The following is a 24,848-nucleotide window of genomic DNA, read 5'->3' as shown; positions in this document are numbered from 1 at the left end:
ACATGCAAAGTAGTGGCAAAATATATCCAGATTGACACATACTCAGGGCTTGGTCTTTTCCACTGTGTTCTTCTAGATTCATGGTTTACATAGTAGGTCCTTCCAAGGACATCCTGTCTCTCTTCCCATCCTGGAGGTAGGGGAGAGGGTTCTGGCGGATGCTGCAAATGGGTAGCAGCATCTGGTTGGTCCAAAACAACCCAGCCGGGCTGAAAAACAGAATGGAAGCCAATTAAGTTATGCTTGACATTTTAAAAAACTTTACAAATTATAAATACAGGAAATTAAAGAATAATTTCACATGTTCAATTTCAGAAATTATGCATAAACAGAGTTAGTACCTGGTCAACTCTTGAGGCTAGGATGTGAATATTTTACAACCAAGGCTATCCCACAAAATGATAAACATTTAAATTTTGTTTGAGAATGCTTTAAATTTTTTCAAAAGGCTTAAAACACAAAACAGAAATAAAAAGAACAACAACAAACCAACATTCCCCATCCCCCGACGAAAACGAACGACAACAGAAATCAACCCCAATCTCTTTAAATAACAGGATGGTGATGTTGGAAGGTGCTGAGGAAATGAGAAACACGACTGAAAACAGTTTGAAACCAGTCACTCTCTAAGGCTCGCTGGTTACCATTCCCCCCCCCCCCCCCAGGGAAAGTGCCTTGTTAACAGTGCAGATCAGACATGAAAAGAGCTGTCAACTGAGGTTAGATCCTGAGAGGCCCAACAGAGATGAGGGAGTACTGAGACTCAGTACACAGGGGTGTGTGTGATGGACACATGACTCTGATACTCAGGTCTAAATTTTCTGTTTCTCCCCTGGACCCAGGACAGGCATTGTGGTCAGATCATAAAACGGTCAAAACAGGGGATTAAAAAACATATGCACAGAGAGTTGATTATTTAAGATTAAAAAAGAGACAAAATGCACAGAGCCCTAAGGAAGTTAAAGAAAGGAATTAAATGAAAAAGGTATTAGGTATTAATGACATGCTCTGTTTTAACAAACCTGGTAACAGAGCCTGGAGAGATTGCTCAGTGATTAAGCACATACTGTTCTTGAAGAGGGCCTGAATTTGGTTCCCAGAGTCCCCATCAGGTGGCTAACAACTGCCTGTAAGTCCAGTTCTAGAGGATCTGATCCCAGCATTTGGGAGATAGAGGCAGATGGATCTCTGTGAGTTCAACCTGGTCTACACAGACAAACCCTGTCTCAAAACAAAACAAAACCCAAGAAAAAAGAAAGAAAAAAATCTCTTAGCAGAGAGAGAGAGAGAGAGAGAGAGAGAGAGAGAGAGAGAGAGAGAGAGAACGAGAGAGAGAGAGCGCGAGAGAGAGCTGGGGCATGTAGCTCAATTAATAAAGTGTGTGCCTATAGTGCATGAAGCTCTGGGTTCCATCTCCAACATCCATACATCAGGCATGATGGAGCATCTATCTCCTCAGGCTAAATTTGTAAAAATTCTTATAAAAATTATGTTACAGATTTTTAAAAATACTGAGACACAATTCTCAAGTTCAAATAGAAATACAAACAAGATATAACCAATTTATCTTCTAAGGAAGAAGAGAGGCGTGGAGATGAATGTGTAAAAGAAAACACTGTAGGCTGCAGCTGTTGGCACTGAGCGGGATGGTACAGACAGCCCAGAACAGCCAGGAAACCCAGAAAGAACAAAGCTCAGAGGGTTTCAGCATATGACAAACACAATTTCATTCTGTGGGGAAATAGGAAGATTATTTAGATAATTGGCACTTGTTGGGAAAAAATTAATTTGGATCCCTACCTTATACCAGGATACACTAGAGACTAATCTTCAAATGTTAAAAGAAAGCACACCTTTAATCTCAGCACTGGGGAGCAGAGGTAGGTGGATCTCTGTGAGTTCGAGGCCAGCCTGGTCTACAAAGCTACACAGAGAAACCCTGTCTTGGGGGAAAAAAAAACAAACCCAAAGAGTATTTGGAGAAATTTAAAGTAATATATTCCAAGTGTAGGAAAATGTTAAACATGGCAGCAAACCCAGAAAGCACAAGAGAAAAAGTATAGGCTTGACTTGAAAACCACAAACATATGTGCCCAGGCCCTGCTAAATCAAAGCAGAGCAAGATACACTGGAAAAGTCTTTGGTACCATGGCAGATAAAAATAATTTAACATATACTGGGCTTCTGTTCTGGGCACTAAAGACTCTGTGTTGGCAATGCATGTTCCGGCAGATGTGGGCTGGACCCTATGGGGGTGGGGGCAGCCACCAAGAAGAGATGTGGGAGGTAGGGGCTGAGGAAGAAGAGGGGATAAGGGGCAGGGACAGGACATAGGAGAGCTACTTGGTGGGGGATTCTACCTGGAAACCTAAAGTCCCATTTAACTTACTCCTACTTATCTTTCTTTTTACTTCTATGGGAGTCAATGCCTCATTTTTTTCCCCTGTTGCTCAAATTCCATTCTCTTTGAAAATGTCTATTTCTCTCTTAAAGATCTGCTTTAGTGTAGTTCATGTAAATTCATTAAGTTAAAAAAAAAATGTAACTTAATTTAGGGCTTTAAAAGATGGAATGGTTTTAAGTTTGATAAAGTACAATTGTACCCCAAATACTACTGTAAAGATAATGGTTTCAGTCTTTGGGTAGGATTCCTCTAAGAAACATGGATTATCTATTTTTCTCATAAAATAATTTTCTGCAAGTCAAGGAATCCTAATTACTACTCTCAAAGCCAATATGCAAATACCTACAATTTAACGGAGTCAGTGTGGCCAGAAAGCAAGTACAAAGTGCTTAGACAAACATTTTACCCTAATCTTGTAAAATCCATACAGCTAGCCCTAAGGCAAAAGAGCACAGAAGGAAATGTTACCTAACTGCTATGCCGAGCCACACGATACTCAGAAATGCAAGCTGCCCAGAGTGTGCCTCCCTCCAAAACTACAATTGTTTTCTTCAAGTAGCAGAATTTTAAATATTTAGTCACAAACTAGATGTCAAAGAACCAGGCAAGACTTCTCTGGTCTTTGGCTACCCAGTAAGATAAATAAGCACATTTGTGTGTCTGAATTCCTTGGCCCTTTCGTAAATAAACGACACGCTTACATCTCCTGAAATTATAAGGTGGACTCTGAAGGAATTCAAACATTGCGATGGGAGGCCACAGCATGAAGCAAAGCCAGTCTATACCACAGAAGCGAACCGTGAATGAGGTGCCTGTGATCCCTGTGCAAGCAAACTCTGGAGCATGTTCCAGAGGAATAAATCCCGTCAAGTCTCCAAAAAAGTCTTTTTTCTCTTCACAGCAGACCCTCTTCATTTCAAACAGAATCCCACAATGTAAGATGCCCTTGGCACCACAATGCCACGCACAGACATTTATTACCCAGCCCCCACCCCAATCTCCTGAAAGCTTAAACTTTGAGCCAGTGAGATGGCTTCACAGGAAAAGAAGTTTGCTGTCAAGCATTATGATCTGTTCAGTCCCTAAGACCTTCATGGAGGGAGGGAGGAGAATGAACTTCTGCAAGCTGTCCTCTGACTTCTACTCGTGTACCGTGGAAGACACACGCATGCACAGAGTGAAGAAGGGATGAAGGGAGGCAGAGAGAGAGGGAAGGAAGGAAAAGGAATGAATAAATATAAACCGGGGCTGGAGAGATAGCTCAGCAGTTAAGTGCACTGGCTGCTCTTGCACAGGATACTGGTTCAATTCCCAGCACCCACATGGCAGCTCAGTGACTGTAACTCCAGTCCCAAGAGATCTGAATACAACCTCTGACTTCATGAGCACCAGGCATACACATAAAGTGTGGACATACATGCAAGCTAAACACTCACACATAATAAAAATATTTAAAAAGTGTACATTAAGCAGGTAGATGCATATTAAGAGAAATAATAAGCCTCAGTCATGACATTAGGGGTCATCTGTATTCTATGACTTGAAAGAACAGCTTTCCTTCTATTTTCACACACTCCCCCACAAAGCATAATCTCATTAATGCACTAAATAAGTACAAAAAGCTTTGCTAATTCACTCTCTGCTCTAGAATGCTCCCTTTCCCCAAGCAGGCTTTGCAGCCTGTCTTGGAACTCTCTCTGTAGACCAGGCTGGGATTAAAGGCGGGTCCCACCAACGTCCAGCTAAAAAATGTTCTTTATCAACCTTTAAGTCTACCAATAGCAACCATTCTACAGAAATGGCTTCAGACGAAAGAACCACTTAAGACTTGGTCAAATCAACATCCTGGTGATTTTACAGCATGTGTTAGCTTCTCTGAACAACAGTATTTCCTACCAAGGGTGTAGAACGACAGAAGACAGCTCCTTTGCAGTGAAGCAAATATTTCTGGGAATCTCACCTCTAATTCCTCAGCCTGATCTGCATTCTCGTCGTCCGAGCCGTTGGATTTAGGTAAGTAAGTCATTTTTAATCTCAGGTAACCTTTCACTCTTGATTTGTGACTGTAGAAAAGAAAACAGTTATTCAAAAAACTTGAATACCAAGAAGAAAGTATTTGCTTGGTGAGTTTACAGAACACGTTGCTGGCTACTGCGGTGGGGGCACGCACACACGTGTGTGTTTTCAAGGTCATGTTTCTGTGAAGATAGGAAACATTCATCAAAGAAAACAGGAGTGGAAGGGGGGAGGAGGGAGAGAAAGGAGGAAGGAAGGCCATCACACTACAGGTAAGGTGTTTGGGATGGTTAAAGAAAGGGTCAGAGAAAACCCATGGATGATATGATGTAATCAGAGGCAAAGCAGAAACTGAGTGGCTATAGTGTCTGCAGCACAGTCAATGCAAAGAGGAGACATGGTTTCAGCTCTCTCTCTCCTCTCCTCTCCTCTCCCTCTCCCTCTAAGGAAAAGATACTACATAGAGTTTCTAGCAATTGAAGGGCCAGCTAGCAGGGCAAGGAAACAAGAGGGAAAATATTTGCTTAGCTATTCTTGGTATGCACACATTACAATCAGTCCAAAATTAAAGGCAGAAAAGAGATTCAACGCCTAGACATCTACAGGAATTAAATATAGGACTCCTCTCTAAACAAAACAACCACAAAGCACAGGCTCCTTTATTTTGTTTTAATTTTATAACAAATAGGTTAACGCAATCATTTTAAATGGAAAAAAAAATTAAGTACCCATAATATACTGTTCAAATACATTTCTTAGTTTAAAATAACTAAAGTAAATGCTATGGCTTTCCCAGATGTCCTTGGTCTATTACTTGGATGCATAATGGTAAATCTCACATTCTAAATTGATTTTACTGGTGGTGTGTGTGTCACAAAAGACCAAAAGGAGTTTCACTTACAAATTACATTGACATTTTAGGGAACTGGAGAAATGGCTCAGTGGGTAAGAGCACCTTCTTCACCTTTTTTTTTTTTTTTTTTTTTCCCCGAGACAGGGTTTCTCTGTGTAGCTTTGGAGTCTGTCCTGGAACTAGCTCTGCAGACCAGGCTGGCTTTGAACTCACAGAGATCCACCTGCCTCTGTCTCCCGAGTGCTGGGATTAAAGGCGTGCACCACCAACTTTCTGTTCTTACATAGGATCTGTTTTAGATTCCCAGAACCCACATGGATCTGATACTCTTCTGGCTTGGCCTGCCTGAACACTGTATGCAACTGGGAAACACACTCACACACACGCGCGCACACACAGGTAAAACACTGGTACACATAAAATAAAATAATAAAAAAGTCTCTTAAAAAAATTAGCCACTTAGCCAGGTGATGGTTGGCACATGCCTTTATTCCCAGCACTCGGGAGGCAGAGGCAGAGCACAGCAATCTCTGTGAGTTCAAGGCCAGCCTGTTCTATAAGAGCTGGCTCCAGGACAGCTAGGTGTAGACAGAAAAACTGTTTCAAATAACCAAACCAAAACAAAAGATTACACATGGCTGGGTGGTGGTGATGCATGCCTTTAATCCCAGCACTAGGAAGGCAGAGGCAGGCGTTTCTGTTAGTTCAAGGCCAGCCTGGTCTAAAGAGAGAGTTCTAGGACTGGCTCCAAGGCTACAAAGCAACCCTGTCTCAAAAAACAAAACAAAACAAAACAAAACAAAAAAAAAACATTAGTTCAGGAAAATGGAATTACAAGGATGCTACTTGGGTCTAAATTTACTCTGTTCATGCGATTTTTCTCTGAATATGTGTCTTCTAAAATATTTTTAAATTAAAATTTGCAAAATGTAGTTAGATATTTTTTTTTACCTGAATTTGATGTTATGCATACCACGTTGGACATTTTTTTATACATGAACAACAGCTATCTATGTGATAAATAAGGGGGGGGTTGGTGTTTCCTACTTTCTGTATGTGTTTTATAATTTTATTTGCAACGTAAACCAAGCACTTCACATTTGTGAAGTATGTGCATCTGTGTGTATATTTTGTATGCATGTTCATGAACACCAGAGGAGGGCATTAGATCCCTTGAGGCTGCCACTCAGCATGAGTGCTGGGTCCATTGTTAATCACTGGACATTTCTTCAGGCCACCTCAGTGTATGTTAACATCTAAAGTAACTAAAGCTTTTAAAAGAAAAATACAATATTTTTGAATTGCTTATTTACAGGGCATTTAAATCCTGGATTTTCAAAAAGGAGGGCAAAGGTCTAATGAAGACATAAAAAACTTAGTACGAGTATAACTGGAGCAATGGCTCGATGGTTCAATCGCCAGCAGCCACATGCAGCTCACAACTGCCTGTAATTCCCAAGGGAATCCAACAGCCTCTTCAGGCATTCTTGGGTACTGTACTGGTGAGGTACACATTCAGGTTGACACTCATATACATAAAATAAAAATAAATAAAATCTCAAAAAACTTAAGCTTAATATGCTATCATCTTTATTTACTGACCTTCTTGGATGAAGAACGAAATCCTTAAATGTATATGGTCTCTCAATCCTTGGGTTTTCAGTCTAAAATGACAAAGAACAAAGAAGACCGATGAACTATAATGGAAAACATAGCTGAAGAATGAGAAAAGGCAGTTTTAACTTGTTAAGAGGGTTAGCTGATAACCGCATGGTTTAGCTTTCTGTACGACAAGAACTGCAGAACTAGGCAGGGACCCAGCAGAGCAGGTGGCGTGCAGGGTGGGAGCAGGCAGGAGGCAGTCAATAGAGCAACAGTGCAGTGTGGGCGGAACCCTGGCACCAGATAAACATGGGATACGTGTAATGTCGGCAGGCTGGGTTGCTTAGAGAGAATTCTAGAACAAAGACATCAACAGCCTGGAAAAGAAGAGTAGGTCAAACGTATTCATGAAAGCTTAAGACCACTAAATACTGCCCAGAGCCAGGAGTCTTGAACATGGACAGAGGAGTCTTCCTGCTCTTTAAGTTCATCAACCCTTTGCTTTTTATTATGTCTCTGCTTTTGCATCTACTATCCTCTACACCTTCAAACTTTACTTATGTATTCATAGGAAAGTTCGCACTATGAAGCCAGGCTGGACTCAAAGTAGTAATCCTCCTGCCTCAGCCTCCCAAGTTTCAAGATTACAGGAATGGGTTATCAAATATAATGTGGAATAGTTTCCTTAAATTTTCTGACACTCCTTTCTTTGGTTCTTTTCCATTCTATCCTCTGGCTTTCTTTTGACCCATCCATGTTGACTAAGGTTTCCATCTGGTCCTTTATCTTGCTTACTTGGACAGTGAGACCACTCAACCCCTCCCGTTTCATTTCCCTACACAGTTTACTTGTGTACTGCCACTAACTGCCTCTTAAACTTTCATCTCTCCAACTTTCCACTGAAATGAAATGTGTTCTCAGTATGTACCACATGTGTGCAGGATCCATCAGAAACCAGAAGAGAGCACTGGATGCCATGGACTTGTGGTTTCTGGTGGTTGTGCACTGTCAGAAGAATGCAGGGAACTGAACTTGGGTCCTCTATGACAGTTCTTTTAATTAACATCGGTGCCACTGCTCCAGCCCTGTCAGCCACCCTCTAAGCCCTTCCTACTGCTGTACTTCCACCTCGGTTCTTAGGGTTTCCAGTTTTCACTGACGCACAGTCTCTTACTTCCCTTCCATGAGCCCAGGTGCTCGCTACTCTGCTTAGTAGGGTAATCCCAAACCCCTCTCCTTTAAACCCTGTTTTCATCTTGCTAACCAATCCCAACAGTTCTGTTTCCTGTTGGAGCTAATGTAAGGGAATCTTACAGAAGATTCTGTAAGAAGGAAAACTGAGACGAATTTCAGAAAATGGCTTATATACTCACACTGGCAGTTATTAAATTAAAAAAAAAATCACAAACACAACAACCAAAATTATAGACAACTGTACTAACCGGCAAAGGATAGAGAGGGACATCCACTTGGCCAAGGAAATCATCTCTTGTCTGTAAAAGAAAGAAGAAACAGTATTACTGATATATTCAATTCCATTATTATGTTCTGTAGAGAAACTTAATCATTCACACACACACACACACACACAAGTAAGTTGTTGTTCAATCCACTGAAACACTAAGGGAAAGTCAATGAAAGTAAAGTGGCCCAACGTCTGGTAAAGACTTCAACAGTAACAACCAGTCCTTCTGCAGATAATGATTACATACTTAGGCAGAGCACAAAACACTGAATGCAGAACAGGATGGCGGCAGAAGAGGAGAAGCCACCCCTAAGGAAGAACAGCGCTGGGGAGGATTCACAGCCAAACAATGGGAAACACATGGAGGCATCTAGTCCTAAAGCAAACATGGGCAATGCTCTGGTACGAGGGGTGGGAAAGTAGGCATAGAGTTCGTAGTGGTACAGGAAAGTAAGCGAGGAAAGCCCCGAAAAAAGAGACCATAAATGTCTATATAAAGTCCACCTGACCCTTGCTGATCCCTGCACCACCACAGTCAAAGGTACAAAGGACTGAGCACAGATAACAGGCAGCGTTTGTAATCCAGCTAAGCTGAATAGCTAGAATGGGAGCGAAGACTCTTCAAGGAAAGATAACACAATGCACATCCTCCATTAAGAACTATATGTGGGGAAACTTACTAGACATGAAACATAGGGAAGAATAAGGCAGAAAATTATTTGAAAAACTAAAAGTAGGCAGTTTTCCCAAGTTTTGGAAACAGAAGCTGAAGTTTCAATGAACTCAATGAACTGACACCTGAAAATATGAAAAAGGGTTGGATAAGTACATCATTATTAAATGCTGGAGATTAACAGGAAAATTTTGAAAGCCAAAACAAAATAAACACCCCAAAACACTGTCCACAGGGAACAAAAACACACATGGTGAGGCTGAAGAGGTGCTTGCTACTTCTCCAGAGGGCCCAAGTTTGATTCCCAGCTCCTATATTGGGTGGACTATAACACCAGCTCCATGGTGTCTAATGCCTTCCTCTTCTGGTGTCCTTCAGCACTGCACTCATAACACACACACACACACACACATACACACTCTCTCTCACTTCAAGCATATGGGTGTTTAGTATGAACATCGTAAGTCCTGAGCATGCAGTGCCTGGGGAGGCCAGAAAAGGGTGTCTGATCTCCTAGAACTGGAATTACAGATGGTTGTAAGTTGCCATGTGAGTGATGGGATCCAAATCTGAGTCCTTAGGAAGATCAGCCAGTGCTCTTAACCATTTGAGCCATCTCTCCAGTCCTCATACACACACGATTTAGAAAAGAATACAAATGGCAGCAGGTCACCCATTAAAAACACCGGAATCAAGGAGACAAAAGAATGATGCCTGTCAAGAGCTCAAAAGAACTTGGAATTTTCACCTAGCAAAGAAACATCTCTCAAAACTAAAACAAAGACAAAGAGGCTATGGCAGACGAAGGGAGGTGAATTTGGCAGGCTGGCAGGATACGTGGGAGGAGCACTCACATGGTGGAAGGCACCAGAGAGAAGTTCATGGCTAAAGAGAGGAATGAAGAGCATCAAAAACACTAGCTGTGGGGCTGGGAGGCAGCTTGGTGGGTCAAAGCATGCTCTGCAGGCTTAAGGACATGAGTTCAAATCCCAGAACTAATACACAAAACAAACACACACACACACACACACACACAGAGAGAGAGAGAGAGAGAGAGAGAGAGAGAGAGAGAGAGAGAGAGAGAGAGAGAGAGAGAGAGGAGAAATGCGCTGGGTGAAGGTGGCACATGCTTTTAATCCTAGCAATAGCAAGAGGGAGGAAAGCAGATCTCTGAGTTTGAGGCCAGCCAGGTCTACAGGGCAGCCCTGTCTTGAAAAAAAAAAGGGAGGAAATAAAAGAGGAGAGATGGCTCAGCACGTAAGAGGACTTGAGGTTCACTTGCTAGCAACCATGTGGTGGCTCACAACCATCTGAAACTCAAGGTCCAAAGGATCCTACAACCTCTTCTGGCCTGCTTAGGGACCAGACACACAGTCATATGTGCAAGCAACATGCCTTTACATATAAATAACAAAAACAACAAAATGTGCTGCTCTTGCAGAGGACCCAAATCGCTCCCAGCATGCAGCCTACCACCTAACAGTCACCTGTAACCCCAGCTCTAGGGGACCTGACACTAACTCACAGCCATAGTCATATCCCCACCTACCCCACCTCTACACCTACATACAAGCAATTGAAATAATAAAATTATTTTCGAAACAGCTTTGACATACAATCCATATGAAATCTATCCACTTTAAGTGTGGGTGGATGTGTAAACATGTGTGAGTGCACACGTGAGTGCCTGTGGAGGCTGCAGGCTGGTGCAGACAGGGTTTCTCACTGAATCTGGAGCTGATTTGGCTATGCAGGTTGGCCAACAAACTGTGGGGATCTTCCTGTCTCTGCCCCCTCAGTGCTGGAGTTCCAGGCACATGCTGACACACGCAGCTTTTTATGGGGCTCTGGGTTTCCAAACTTAGTCCTTATGCTGGTACACGAAGCACTTTACTGACTGAGGCATCTCCGCAGCCTCATGATCTTCCTTCCTTTTTGAGACAGTTGTTTGCCTTTCATTGGTTGGCCTGGAGCTCACTGGCTAACAAGCCTCAGGAACCCATTCGTCTCCAACTCCCCAGTGCTAGGATTATAGAAAGCCTCTGCCACCATATCCAGTTTTTCATAGTGGGTCTGAGGATCAAACTCAGAACGAGAGGTTTCCCAGCTTATGCTGCAAGCACTTTTACCCTGAGCCATCTCTCTGACCTCTGAACAATTCTGAACTTCTATATAAAATAAATGTCCTCAAGAACTGAACTTCCAATATCAGAAGAACGAGTAATTTCCCCAAACTAATGACCTGTCTGGTGGTCTGAAGAGGAGGATATGAACCAGAGGCCTCCCCTGGAAAGTCCAGACACATGGCTGCCATAAATGCAGGGCAATCGGAGGTGCTTTTTCCATTTACAACGGAAAAATAACCATCTTAAACTCGTTCCTATGAGAGCAAGTGCATCTGTGATCTTCATTACCGTGTCCCTGGCCAAGCAATTGTTCCACACTCTGAGTACCAAGTACATCTCTGTGGCAGTCATTTCTGACATTTGAGGGGCAGGCAGCTTGCTTTAGGAGCAAACCTACACTGGGGGAAATGTAAGTTATTTAAGAAGGCCTAAAATATGAGCAAGAATTCAGAATGCAAGGGACTCTGAACAGTCTGGTCACCAAATAATACTCTTTAGAACATAAAATGGGGGAAAATCCAAATTCATGTTTTAATACAAATTTTTATTAGAATTATAGATGCTTTTTTTCCTCTTTGTGTTAACTGTGGTGTACATGTACATGATTTTCACGTGTACATGTGGTGTGTGTGTGTGTGTGTGTGTGTGTGTGTGTGTTTGTGTGTGTGATTTAGCTCAGGGTCTATAAAGGAACCATGCTTGGTTCAAATAACTTTAAAAAACTGGAACAGAACATTTCTGTCTCAAGGAAAGTCCTTTGTTAAAGGAGGGGTCCCAAATGAAGCATTTTTCATTACACACAGAAGGCACTAGCAAAGAAATAGTAATTTGAGATCATAAAGGATTATGACAGGAAATGAGACTACATAGAGGTAGCATTGGTCTCACTGATTTCTTAGGTGCCTTCTGTCTGAGTCCTACATGTCTAGTCTATAGGGCCAGAATGTTCAGCAGAGCTGAATCAATTACCATGAGCTTTACATGGCCTGTGTCACTCCCCATGACCTGCTGGCTTCCTCCATCCTGGACTTGAATGAGGAGCTTACCAAGCCCCAGACCAGGCTCTTCACTGCTCTGACAATGTGTTATGCTTTGGGATCGTTTTTTGATTTTCTCATCTCAAGAGTCTAAACTGGGTTTCATCTTTATGAAGAATGTGTTTCCCAGACATGACCATTTGTTCCTGCCTTCTAGTGGCCATGAGCCATCCTTCCTTCCATCCTTGACACATGGAAGCCACCATAGGGAATTTGCACATTGTTGGTAAAGTTGGACAGATTAGAAGGTTATACAAGAAATGACACATGTATAATACACCAAATTTCAAGTTTGCTGAAATTATAACCCTGACCCCCTATTGATAAGACCTCTAAAAAATACATCATTGACAGGTAAAAATCTACAACTCAAGAGGTCTTCATTTAACTGTTTAAATATCATCTAAGAAGACTTAAATAGTACTTTTTTTTTAAAGCTAAAGTAATTACTTGGACCTGAGAGATTGCTGAGTTAGTAGAGCATTTGCTGTATAAGCATAAAAATCCGAGTTTGGATCTCCAGAGCTTACATAAAAATATGGGCATATTGGAATAAAGATGGCTGGACCTGGGTGTGGTTCTCAGAAGCCACATTGGCAGCTCACAAGTGCCCATAACAAGGGTATGATGCCTTCTTCTAGGCTCTATAGGCACCGTACACACACGGTACACATACATACAAGCCAAACACCTTTACACAAACAAAAATAGTAATAAATCAAAAAGAGCTGGATGTCATACTGTGAACCCATAATCCCAGCACTACAGTTAGAGACAAGATGGTTCCTGAATGTCACTGGCCATCCAAGCTAACCCAATAAATGAGCTCCAGAGGCAATGAGGGCAACAGAGGAGGACATTTGACATCAACCTGTGGCTTCCACATGCATATACACCCTATAAACAGGAGCACACACAAAGTAAAAACAAACAATATGCAAGCCTCTCTGCACTGCGTATGGTATGACCTCACTGTTTAACTGTGTTACCTACACTTTCATTGCCACAGCACACAGGAAAACAAATCTGAAATTCAAAAACTACTGAGCTACAGTTAGCACTAGCAGGCTACATATTGCTGTTAATTTAGGGTTTATCAATGTTTTATATGTGTACATATACATACATACATACATACATACATACATGATTAACTTCTCTTCTGTATGGCCCAGACTGGACTAGAGTTTGCTGTGTGGCCTGGTTCAGCCTTCTGAGGGCTGAGGTTACAGGCACAAATGACCATGTCCTGCCAATCTACAGTTTCATGAAGGAAATGAAGGAATCTTCTTCACTCTTTCTTGGTTTCTGACATGCAATGTCAGCAAACCAGGAATATACATACAACTAAGCAATCATACATACAAAAGCAATAAACAAATCTTAAAAAACAAAGTAAGATGTCTTTGTCTTTTTATGCAGGCTGCCCTATCAAAGTATTCTATAAGAAAATATACTAAAAAGTATAATTTGTTTGTTGGGATTTTTGTAGGATTTTCCTTAACCAGCAACAAACAGGGGAGTCCTTGAAGAAGGAAACGGGAGTCACAAGACAACATTAATACAATTAAAACAGGAAACAGAAAATGGGACAGAATGGCTGAGAGTGTTGACAGTGTCTGAAACTGAGTGGGCACACATTCTCTGCATCGTCCCTTCTAATTTCTTGTGTTGTCTGAAAATTTCCATAACTAAAGGTTTTAAATATTGGTGGAAAGGTGGTTTTTAATGACACAGGCAGTTTTCACGAGGGTGAACTGAATGAATGGTTATAGGAGGTGAATCAGGCTGGGTACGTTATAAGGCCGCTAAAGGTATTCAGAGCCCTGGAAAGGCAGCTCACTGGCTCAAGTGCTTGCCTGCAAATGTGAAGCGCACAGTCCCACTCTCCAGAAGCTACAGTGGCCTATAAATCCAACTTTAATGTTAAGAGGCCTGGAGGTGTCCCTGACTGGTAAAACTAGTCATGTCAGCAAGCTACAGGCTTGATTGAGAGACCCCCGCCCATCTCCAAGAGTAGTGGGGGACCATCGATGGCGATCCCTGACATTAACCTCAGGCTTCCACAAGCATGTGCACACATAGGCACCCACAGCGAAAGTAATCAGAGAAAAGAAAGAAAGACCATATCTCTGGCCAGAAGTTGGGAAAAGAGAGATAGGTAAAAGAGAATTTGATTCTCTGGGAATATTAGGTAATAAGCTCTAGCTTAGCTGTCACTCAACAATGGCAGTATGAAAGGACTTGACCTGAGCCCCACACTACTCAGCCGGGCACATTATTCATCAGGTTGTAGTCATCCTGATGGAATTTTCCCTCCAGACACTTGTTTTTTCCTTCTGGTATGATTTTTACCAAAATAGCCTTTTCTAAGCAGCTTTCTCTGTTGAGTTTTCCTACTGCAGGGTGAGAGTCTTGTCAGCCTGTGGTAGAGCATGGACACATCACAATACATGGCACAAAGCTTCAGTCCTCAGGGTCCGAGTCAGCACGTGAACATTTATCCCTTCATTCCTCACACCAAAGTAACTGGTGTTTTTTGTTTTTGTTTTTTCATATGGCATATGAAATATATCTACTGTTTAAACTCTTTGTAGAAGAATGCATCAAACTTTCCTTCCTTCAAGTTAAAAGTCCCAGTTGAGGTTTTTGATATAATAATGGTAAGCACTCCATACCAAACTCCACCAGGAGTAGAGAACATAGGATAATCTTGGTGTCATCCTTCAGGCATTGGCCATCTTGGGTTTGGGTTTTTGTTTTTCAAGACAGAGTTCCTCTGTGTAGCTTTGTAGACCAGGCTGGTCTCAAACTCACAGAGATCCACCTGCCTCTGCCTCCTGAGTGCTAGGATTAAAGTCATGTGCCACTACCACCCCACAGGTTTGATGTATTTCTTTTTCAGACAGTGTCTCTCATAGGAATCTGGGGCTCCTCTTTGATAGGGTAGCTGACCTGCAAGCCCTAGTGACCTGTCCGTCTCTGCCTCCCATCAATCATGTGACACCATGGCCTGCCTATTACATGTGTGCTGGGACTCGAACTCAGGTCCTCATGCTTGCTCAACAAGTACTTTACTGACTAAACCATACTGCTGTTCTCTTAAACACATCACTCCTTCCCAATGAGACAGCCCTGGCTGTCCTGGAATTTACTCTGTAGACCAGGATGTCCTTGACCTCAAGAGGAAAATCTGCCTGCCTCTGACTTCTGAGTATTAGAATTAAAAGTGTGTGCCACCAATGTCGGGCTCTAATGCATTTTCAATAGGATGGTTCTATGTCTGTGAGTGACAGGCATACATGCTTAAAGTTAGCGTATTGTCAAGAATGTGCTCGCCTTTAATCCCAGAGGCAGAGGCAGGCAGACTTCTGGGTTAGAGGCCAACCTGAGTTAAAGGTCTATAGATAGAGTTCCAGGACAGCTAGAGTTACACAGAGAAACCCTGTCTCAAAAAAACAAAACAAAACAAACACAAAAGATCACTGCAAATGTTAAGCAAATCACACTTTATATTATGAGGTATGTTTTAATCAGTCACTCCAGGAGTAGATATGCTTCCAGAATATATCTAGGTATATCAAGACAATAAATCTGAAGGTCAGGCAATCTTATTTAATTTCTATCAGCATCTGGAAAAGCACAGATTTTACTTCATCACTTTTAAGTTTCTGTTTGCCCTGATTAATAGTTATATAACCCCACAGAAAGGAAGCATCTTTCTATGTCTACCACTGTGCGTATGAAACTGAGCAACAATACAAAGTGCTCTGAAAAAAGGAAGTGACGAGAGACAGAGCTGCAGAGATTACTTCCTGTAGAAGCAAGCACTGCCCTGCCCCCTAATTTGAAAAGCACTGCATTACAGTGATTGTCTTTCAAAAACAAACTGCCTAACCTGGTAGTCCAGGCTTTTAATCCAGCACTCAAGAGCTAGAGGCAGGCAGAGCTCTGTGAGTTCAAGCCCAGATGGTCTACACATAGTGCTTTCCAGGACATCAAGGGCTACGTATAGGAACCCTGTCCCCAACAACAAAGAACAGGCACATGGTGAATAGTGCCCAATAAAGAATTAACTGCAATGTGAGTAAATCAACAATGTAGCACCTCAAACAAAACAAAGATTCTTCAACTGAATGATTCTCAAAATAGAAGAGATTGTACAAGCAGTAAGTGAAGAATCTGAAAGTAAGAAAGACAAGCATGGTGCCTCACACCTGTAGTCCCAGCACTTGAGAGGCAGAGACAGGAGTTCTGCTCGGATTTTGCAGGTAGCCTTGTGTACACAGTGAATTCTAAGCCAGCCTGGGCTAGAGAGTGAGGTTCTGTCCCTAAAAAGAGAACTGGGATGAGGATGCAGCTCAGTGTTTAACTAGCGTGCAGGGAACCTAAGTGTGGTGGAGCACCCCTTGTTAAAACCAACACTTAAAGCTGTGGAGGTCGCAGAATCCAGTTCAAGGTCATTCATGGCTACACGGTGACTTCCAGGCCAGCTTCAAATGCGAGACCCTGTCTCAAAACAAATAAAAAAGAAGCACGCACCCCCACTGAAACTATAACAATTAAAGGCAATAAAAAAAAACTTTAAAAAATTAAAGGGAAAAGATGAATAATTTTCTGGAAAATAGAATAAAAATAGAGTAAGAAAGATTTTTTTTTTTTTTTTAAAAAAATGAGGCAAGCCAGGAGAAATTAGGTCAGGAGGAATTCTAGAAACAGAATAGATGGAAAATCCCTAAAGAAGTACCATGTAACTTTTCAATTAGGCATGTTGTCACCGTGATAAAATTTAATTCAAGGTGTATATATGGGCCATCACACACCTTGGAATTTGGGTGGCCAGCTGTTTTGAATTAGGCACTTGGAGTTTACATTATAGCATTTCCCCCCCTCTGGTTGTTTTCTATAAATCATGTTGTCTTTCCATCTCAATTAAAAAGTCTTCAAACCCTAGAATAATTTTTGCCTCTTACATCAGGCTCATACTGTTTCTTACTGGTACATGCTTTAGTTAAACTCACTTGCTATGGACTTGATTGTCCCTTAAGCTCCATGACACTGTAAAGAGGGCTGAGCCTTGGTCATGAGGAAAGGGCTTTCTTAGCTAAAATTGTCAGTCAAAACTCCAGCAACTGTTGGAAAGATCTCCACTTCAGGCTCAAAGGAATTCATGTTATTAGACAATGCTAACTGTAAGCTAGCCTGATGGCCTTTGCTGCAATGCCCTTTCAAGTCTTTCTCCATTCAATTTTCCTTACAGAAAACTTGATCTGTGCCTCTTACTCAACACAGAGTTCTAGGGTACCAGTTAGTGGAATGTGTAGGCTATGAATCAGAGTCTACTGTGGAAACTAATCCTTGAGTCAGTATCACAATATTCCATTGGCACCCACCCCAGGGACGAGATATTCATTTAGGAGAACTGTTCAGTCATCACTTAAACAGCCTAGTTTGGTTATCTGTCCCTGCCAGGCTGTTAGGACACTCTGCTTGATGTGGGTACTGGGAACCAAATCTGTCCTCTGTAAGGAGAGCAAGCATCTTAACCCACGAGCCACCTCTCCAAGCTCTCAAAGGAAAGAAAAATTGCTAAGATTCTTCTTTAAATGTCGACTTATATACAGCTTTCAGTGGTACATAAAAATGATTTTCAAACTTTCTCCTTTAAGGTAGCAAAAAGAGAAGTTACAGCTGTGCCCTTACAGTATATAATATCTCAATTACTACATTATGCAGTTTAAGAGCTAAACAGTCTCAACAATGTACTGACTGGCATGCCAGAAAAAGTATGTTTAGAGGATTCAAATGTTGCTTGAATAAGCCAGAAGAGTTAAGGAAAACAGAACATGTCAATTGTGTACTTTTCAGTTCTCATGTTGAGAAGGGAAAACTTAACATAAGAACAATTTTTAAAGTAACACAAACAGGAACTGAAGAAATAACACAAATGTTTCTGAATGGCAGATTCTGGTTAATGCCCCATTATTTCCATGAACAAAAGATGTGTATGTAATACTGTTCAACATCAAATGCAATGTCACTATGTGATAAGAACTCACTTAGCTATCTAAGAATATATAAAGTATAAATATCATTATTTCCATTAAGACTGATAGCATACTAAATACGAAGGAAGCTTCTCTTTTGTGTGTCTACTTTTAATGGCTAAATCCAGGGCCTAAACAGCAGGATATAAACTGGGTGGCATATGTATATCCAGGAAACTAATCTAAATCATCGCTGATGTCTTATTTCCCACAGAAAATAATCAAATCCACAGAATTACAAAGATTCCATTTCCTTTCAAATTCCAGCTCTGAAATCACCATTGACTCTTATGTCTTAAAGACTTGAACAGTAATAATCAATTCTTTAAAATTCCTATTATCTAGCCTCCCACTTTCTGAATACTTGAACTGTAATACAGACAGTACTATATGTTGGCAGAAACAGATTCACTCCACCTTGGTGCTCTGGAGTGAAAGTTAAGTGCTGAGGAACATCTTTTTGTTTTGTTGTTTTTGAGACAGGGTCTCTCTACAAAGCTCTGGCAGTCCTGGCGACCCACCTGCTTCTGCCTCAACTGTGGGGATTAAAGGTATGTGTCAACACAGCTGGCCTTGAGGAATACCTTTTTAAAGGGAATGCTCCCTCCCATACCTAGAGATATGCACTCAGTACCCATGGCTCCTCTAGCACTTCTTAACCCCGCACCCCATTCTGAACCTCTCCAACCAGGGGCGGAGCTTCTCTTCATCCAGCTTCAGATTCCTGTAACTCAGCCATTTTGGATATGTGCTTTCTTGGCCCTCTTCCTCCTCCCTACTGTCAACCCAGTTCAGTCTGGACGATTCCAGATGCCCCAGGCTGTGCTCATATCTACTACACAAACCTTATCCTCAACCATATCTAGGAGTGGCCATGTTCTCATTTCTATTCACCATTAATGTTCTTGATGCACATTCTTTGCTTGGCAACACATTTTTTTTTTTTTTCTAGAAAGCACCATGGCTCATGGCTCTGCAATATCTCTAAGTCCCAAGAAGGCCTGAGCTTTTCTTTTTCTCACAGGCATCCAAGACCCTTCGTAGAAACACCATGTGTTCACTTAGTCAAAGTGAGCTGAGCTAGAGTTCTATGTCATGGCAGGTGCTCCTCTGTTCACTCAGATCTGCTACTAGGGTTCTGTCCCAGCAAAGTTTTCCCAATTTAGCAAAGGTGAGGCTGCTGCTGTCAACTGCCTCCACATCGACAGACCCCACATCAGCACACATATCTGCTCCTCTGCTGTTCTCAACACCTTTCTTCAATCTCTGGGCACCTTTCATCATCTGACTACAGCCTTCCAGCCTCCCACAAGGGCTAATACCGGAACCTGAAGCAGATACCAGCAATGCTTTCTCCAGATGCTTCGGGGAAATGCCGAAAGACAGAAGTGCTTCCCCTTCTCCCAGTCTTCTCTTCCGCTGATCACCTTCCCAACCTCAGCACGTGGCCTGGGCACACCCAGCAACTCTGCCAAGCCTCCTGCTTGGCCATGCTCCCAGGCCTGGCCTCTCCAGGTCTAATCTTGTCTTGTCACCCCTCATGGTCCAGAAGGGTTTACAACAGCTAGCACATACATGCAGGCTCCGTATCTTACAAGAAACTGACGCAGCTGCCTATTCCAGTTTCTAGGAAGTACCCTTAAAAAATCTTGGCTCACTTTCTACATGAATATTCTACATCATTTTATTTTATTTATAAATATTTTATTATATTTATCTACCTTTATGTTTGTGCACATATGTGTGTGCCACAGTGCATGCATGTGTGGAGGTCAGGGGACACTTGTGGGAGTTGAGGGTCCCAGAGATTCAATTCAGATCATCAGGCTTGGCAGCAAGAGACTTTACCTGCTGAGCCATCTTGCTGACTCTAGTTTATTTTTGGTGTCAGGCAAGAGGCTAAGAAAGACAGGACAATGCTGTTTAGCCCATGCTCTAGTGGATGGCCCACACCCATGAGTATATGGGCAATATAAACTGGAATCAATGGGCTGCTTAAAACAAAACAAAACACCATACAGTTGGGAGGGGGAGAGAGATGAGGGTGGATCTGGGAGGAGTTAGGGGGAGTAAGGAGTGAGTATGATCAAAACACATTGTATGTGTGCATGAACATTTTTAAAAATAAAATATTATATTCCTAAAGATTAATTGTGGCTGCGCACTGCAGTCCTGAGCTCCCAGCTGAAGTTTTCTGTCCCCTCACTTGGCACTGCCACAGCATGCAGTCTGGATTTTAACCACCCACACTCGCTTATCTAAAGTTCCAAGGTGAAAGAACAAAGAGCCCTCCCACTGCCGCAAGAAAGAGGGCACTTTCTTTGTAGAGACGGAGTCTGTCTTATTTCATTTTAAAATCACCCAAAACTGAGTCTTCGTGTAATGATCATTAAACCACACCTTGTTTACATTACATCACACTCACTGTATGGCATTCAGCTGACTCCTAAGCTTGATGCTCTTAGCTATTTTATTTCAATTTGGGCTTTAATCCTGGGATTCTTCTAGCCGACTCTTGCTCCTAACCACTACATGGAATGTACAACTGGATCCCGTCTTAGGAGTGCATGCTACCTTCTGACCCTTCCCTTGACTCCAGGCTCTCCTGGCCTGTCTACTGGCTTACTGGGTCTCCCTTTCATCTTCTTTCACCCTCTCCTTAAAATTAGTGGTCTCCAAGATTCAGATGCAGCATACCGTCTTGTCTCACATGATGCATGGCCTAACTGAGTTGATCCTTACCCGAGGCTCCCATTACTGAGCTTGTTCCCATTACTCCAGTAGCCCTACCTGACAACACTACTAGGATCTCTCTGAACCTGTACCATTTCCTTCTCATATTCAGTCTGGTCCTGCCTCTTGTACTTTCCTATCTTGTGACAGTTCACAGCATCAGTGTATAACCCAATCAATCACACAAAGTAAGAAAAGTTGGATTCACTTAACATCTACGGTGCTGCAAATAATTATTTTTTAAAAACACAAAAGCGAACACTTTAGAATAAAGATGCCCACTGACAGGGCAGGCTGGAGAGATGGCCCAGAAGATCTGAGTTGAGTTACCAGCATTCACATCAGGTGGCCACAACTGCCTATAACTCCAGCTCTAGGGAATTCAAGACCTCTGGTCTCTCAGGGCACTTGCACTCACATACACACAGACACACACTTAAAATTATTTAAATAAAAGTGTCTATTGACTAAGTTCTGCCTGTTAACAGCATACAAAGGATTTTCAACTGCAACTCCAGCCCAAGAATTGCCTCCTCCCATCCTCTGTGCCTCCCACTGAGTCATACAGAGAAGCTGACAACGTAAGGCCCTTGCACATCTCTAGTCTTCATGCACCAAAGCTTCTGCCTATAGTAGCAGATCTTACCAGGAGGCACTTTTGCCCTAGAGAGCATGTGGCAATGCCTGAAGACATTTTTGGTTGGCACTCTGTCAGGGCTTACAGCTGGTATTTAGTGTGTGATGGTCAGGGCCCCATCATCACCTTACAGTGCCCAAGACAGCCCCACTCCCAACAAAAGAATTATCTGGCCCCCAAACAAACAGTACTGAATGGAGAACCCCTGCCCTGGAATATCTGTCTGGACTTTTCTGGTAAACTTCAATTCACTTGTTAAGACCCAGCCCTAGGGTCACCTACCTCTTCTGTGAAGGCTTCTAACAGGTCCCTTCAATGCCATGCTTCTTTCTCATGCAACTATCCCTGCATGTCACACATCCATTAGTGACATACTTATTTTTTACTGTCTGTTACTATAATGTCACTGTTCCCTTAAACAAAGATTGTATTTTATCCACCTTTTATTGTCAGTGCCCAATGTGTGCTAAATAAATTAGAAATAGTATGTCTGCAGAGAATATATAGTATCTCCAAACAAATAAGCCAGGCCCAATACCTCTGAAGAAACATTCTTTTTTTTTTTTTTTGGGTCAAATTTGTGAAATTGGTCACTTACACTGCTGAATCACAACTCCAGGGTTGATATTTATTTACATATTTTTTAGGAAAGAGTAAATGTTTTTAAAGACAGACATAATGTCCTCAGATAATGTTCATTAAAGTATATAAAACATAAAAAACTGGGAAAATGCTAAAATATGCAAATATTTAAAACATCGATCTTAGGAGGAATTATTAAAGAAATTACTGAATTGTATAATCTTGAGATTAGTAATAACTATAATATTAAGAGATAAAAAATTATTTTAAGACATACTCCTTTAGGTTTAAGCAACATGTTTATCTAGGATTAAGAACTTGACAACAAGCAGAAAACCCCTTTGTATAATTTAAAAATAAAAAAATAAAAAAAAGGAAACAAACCCAGAAACGTGAACACAGATGGATGATGGCAGGCACATACAAGCCAGGGTTGGGCTCAAAGGTTACTAAACAAGGCAACGGCGCCTCTGAGTATCCTAACAACATGACAAAGAAAACTCAAAACATAACATACAGGGAAAAGGGAACTGATAACTAGCAAGCTAACTACAGATTTTAGAATCAATACTAATTTCAGAACTGCAAATGTCCCTTAGGACTTCAATCTACTTTTTGATGGACTTAATGTACTCATCAGTACAACAGCAAACTTCTCTTAGTGGGTCAAAGATCTTCGATACTGCCTTTAACTACATAATACTGCATTTGAGATGCACTCAGAAAATACAAGAGACAGTTGTTTTGGGTTGGGTTTTTTTTTTTTTTTCCCTACACCTGAAATAGACATTATTTTGAGGTTTTCAAGAGCCCATGTTTTGTCTCAGCTATAAGGACAGAGGACAGCCTGTGTCTTTAGACACAGGTTAGAAGTCTCCACTAGACATTAAACATTAAGTCATTTAAGAGCTAGGATTGTAAGAGAGCTATAAACTCGACACTAGGCTGCTGGAAGCTGGTCGCTAAACACAGGAGAAGCGAATCCGGAGGCCTGTCTACCTCAGACTCCAGGGTCTCTTTTACCAAAGCAGTTATTTGATTTCACTGCTCAGTACAGATAGCTGACATTACCAAGAGCGACTCCAGTATCAACTTGTTAGACGTGGATGCAGACTCAGCAGATCTGAACAGGAACCCAGACTAAGTGGAGACATGAGAAATATTTTGGGAGCTGTTTATTTATAAGCGAGTTACAATAAACCACTATAATTAGATTAATACATCATTATTGATAAACACAGTATTACTTCTTCATTTAGAAAAGGAACTAGCATAAGCCCTCAGTTTGCCCTTTATCAGTCAGATTCAATTTAGACACTGTAGACAGTAAATATAACGGTTGCACTGCTTACAGTATTTTTATAAGGAAATTGTTCAATGCATGTTGAAGAACAATTTAAAGTTCTCAGGCACATAGTACCTTCTGGATTCTTTCATAACCAACAGAGCTTGGGCACAAAGCTAGGCTTCTCCCAAAGCAGTGCTTGCTAGTTTGCTAGAAAGTCTGTGAAAACATACATTCTTACCAATGCAAACAGCATTTACTTTCTATTTCACTGATACATTTAAAGTTCCCCTTTGAAAAGTATCAGTGACAAATGACAATGTCACCACAATAACAACTGTCTTGGGGCTATTTCTAAAATTCTTTCAAGGTTAATGACCTCTTCAGGTGTCTTTGAATGTAAAGTAAGTCTGGACCTCAGAGTGAATCAACAGATTATTAATGTTGCTTCAAGCCCCCAGTTCTCCTCCTCTTTTTGATGTGTTACTAGTGGTGGAGATATTAAACTGATTATAATGCCCTAAAAACAGTTTCAGAAAAAATTGTAAATGGAATGAATAACTCTAAAACACAGATCAGAATTTTAAATTTGATCTCTTTTTATCCCCAGTAAAGTAGCTGCATACATTAACCCTGGGAATAATGATTATATTTACCAGATTTCAAAATAGAAAAAACCAATTACCTAACTACATTTGTCTAGAAGTTATCTAGATTTCGCCCCCCCCAACATTTAATACAGATACTGGATGTTATGAAAAAAAGGAAAACCTATGTGCTGTCAATATAAAGCTAATGTAGTCAGAAAAACAATTAAATTTCCTGGAATTTAGCAAGATTTTCCAAATACAGAAATTTTAAAGGCTACTTTAGTTCAAAACACTTTAAACGCTTTGGAAGGGCCAAGTTATATAAAGAGCCAATCTGGCTGCGTCTGTTAGAGTTAGATTACTAATAAAATAAAGCAACACTGTCAAAACAACAAACTAATGTAGTAAATAGAAAATTGTAGGAACTACCTAGTAAGTTCAAGCCAACTCAAGCACATAAAACTTAGAAATCAATACTGTTAAGAAAGTGAGTTACATTTGGGAGGCGGCATTAACTGGTAACTCAAGAAAAAAAAAACAGGGTGGAGCAACGTTCCTGTGGTTAGGGTATATATAAACGCAAAACCCATTTATTTTCCTCTCCTTAAAACATGCCATAGAACAGTCTTTTTATTATCGATCTTACAAATGCATGCACTTGAAAGGCATTTCTTCCATGTTTGTTTATAAGCACGCAGTCACATTTTTGTGTTTGTAGCTTACAATTTTTGAAGGAACTTCATTATGGCTTTATTTCACAATGATTAAGGAAGGGAGAGAAGGCAATGACCATTTCTG

The 24,848-nt window shown here is 41.3% G+C and overlaps 1 protein-coding gene across 1 annotated transcript in view; it reads right to left on the bottom strand.

Annotated features, from left to right (window-relative positions):
• Nedd4 (NEDD4 E3 ubiquitin protein ligase) overlaps positions 1–24,848 on the bottom strand; it is a 111,318-nt gene that overhangs the window by 28,536 nt on the left and 57,934 nt on the right. Inside the window, exons 9-12 of the mRNA XM_051197406.1 lie at positions 8,318–8,368; positions 6,876–6,937; positions 4,365–4,467; positions 43–209 (exon numbers count right to left, since the gene is read on the bottom strand). Of these exons, the coding sequence (XP_051053363.1) occupies positions 43–209; positions 4,365–4,467; positions 6,876–6,937; positions 8,318–8,368 (383 nt within the window). The remainder of the gene's footprint in view (positions 1–42; positions 210–4,364; positions 4,468–6,875; positions 6,938–8,317; positions 8,369–24,848) is intronic.

Source organism: Phodopus roborovskii, unplaced genomic scaffold (assembly GCF_943737965.1).
Source record: "Phodopus roborovskii unplaced genomic scaffold, PHOROB, whole genome shotgun sequence".
Classification (NCBI taxonomy): Eukaryota; Metazoa; Chordata; class Mammalia; order Rodentia; family Cricetidae; genus Phodopus; species Phodopus roborovskii.
Note: the sequence above shows the minus strand (reverse complement) of the source record. Positions and strands in the feature narration are given on the sequence as shown.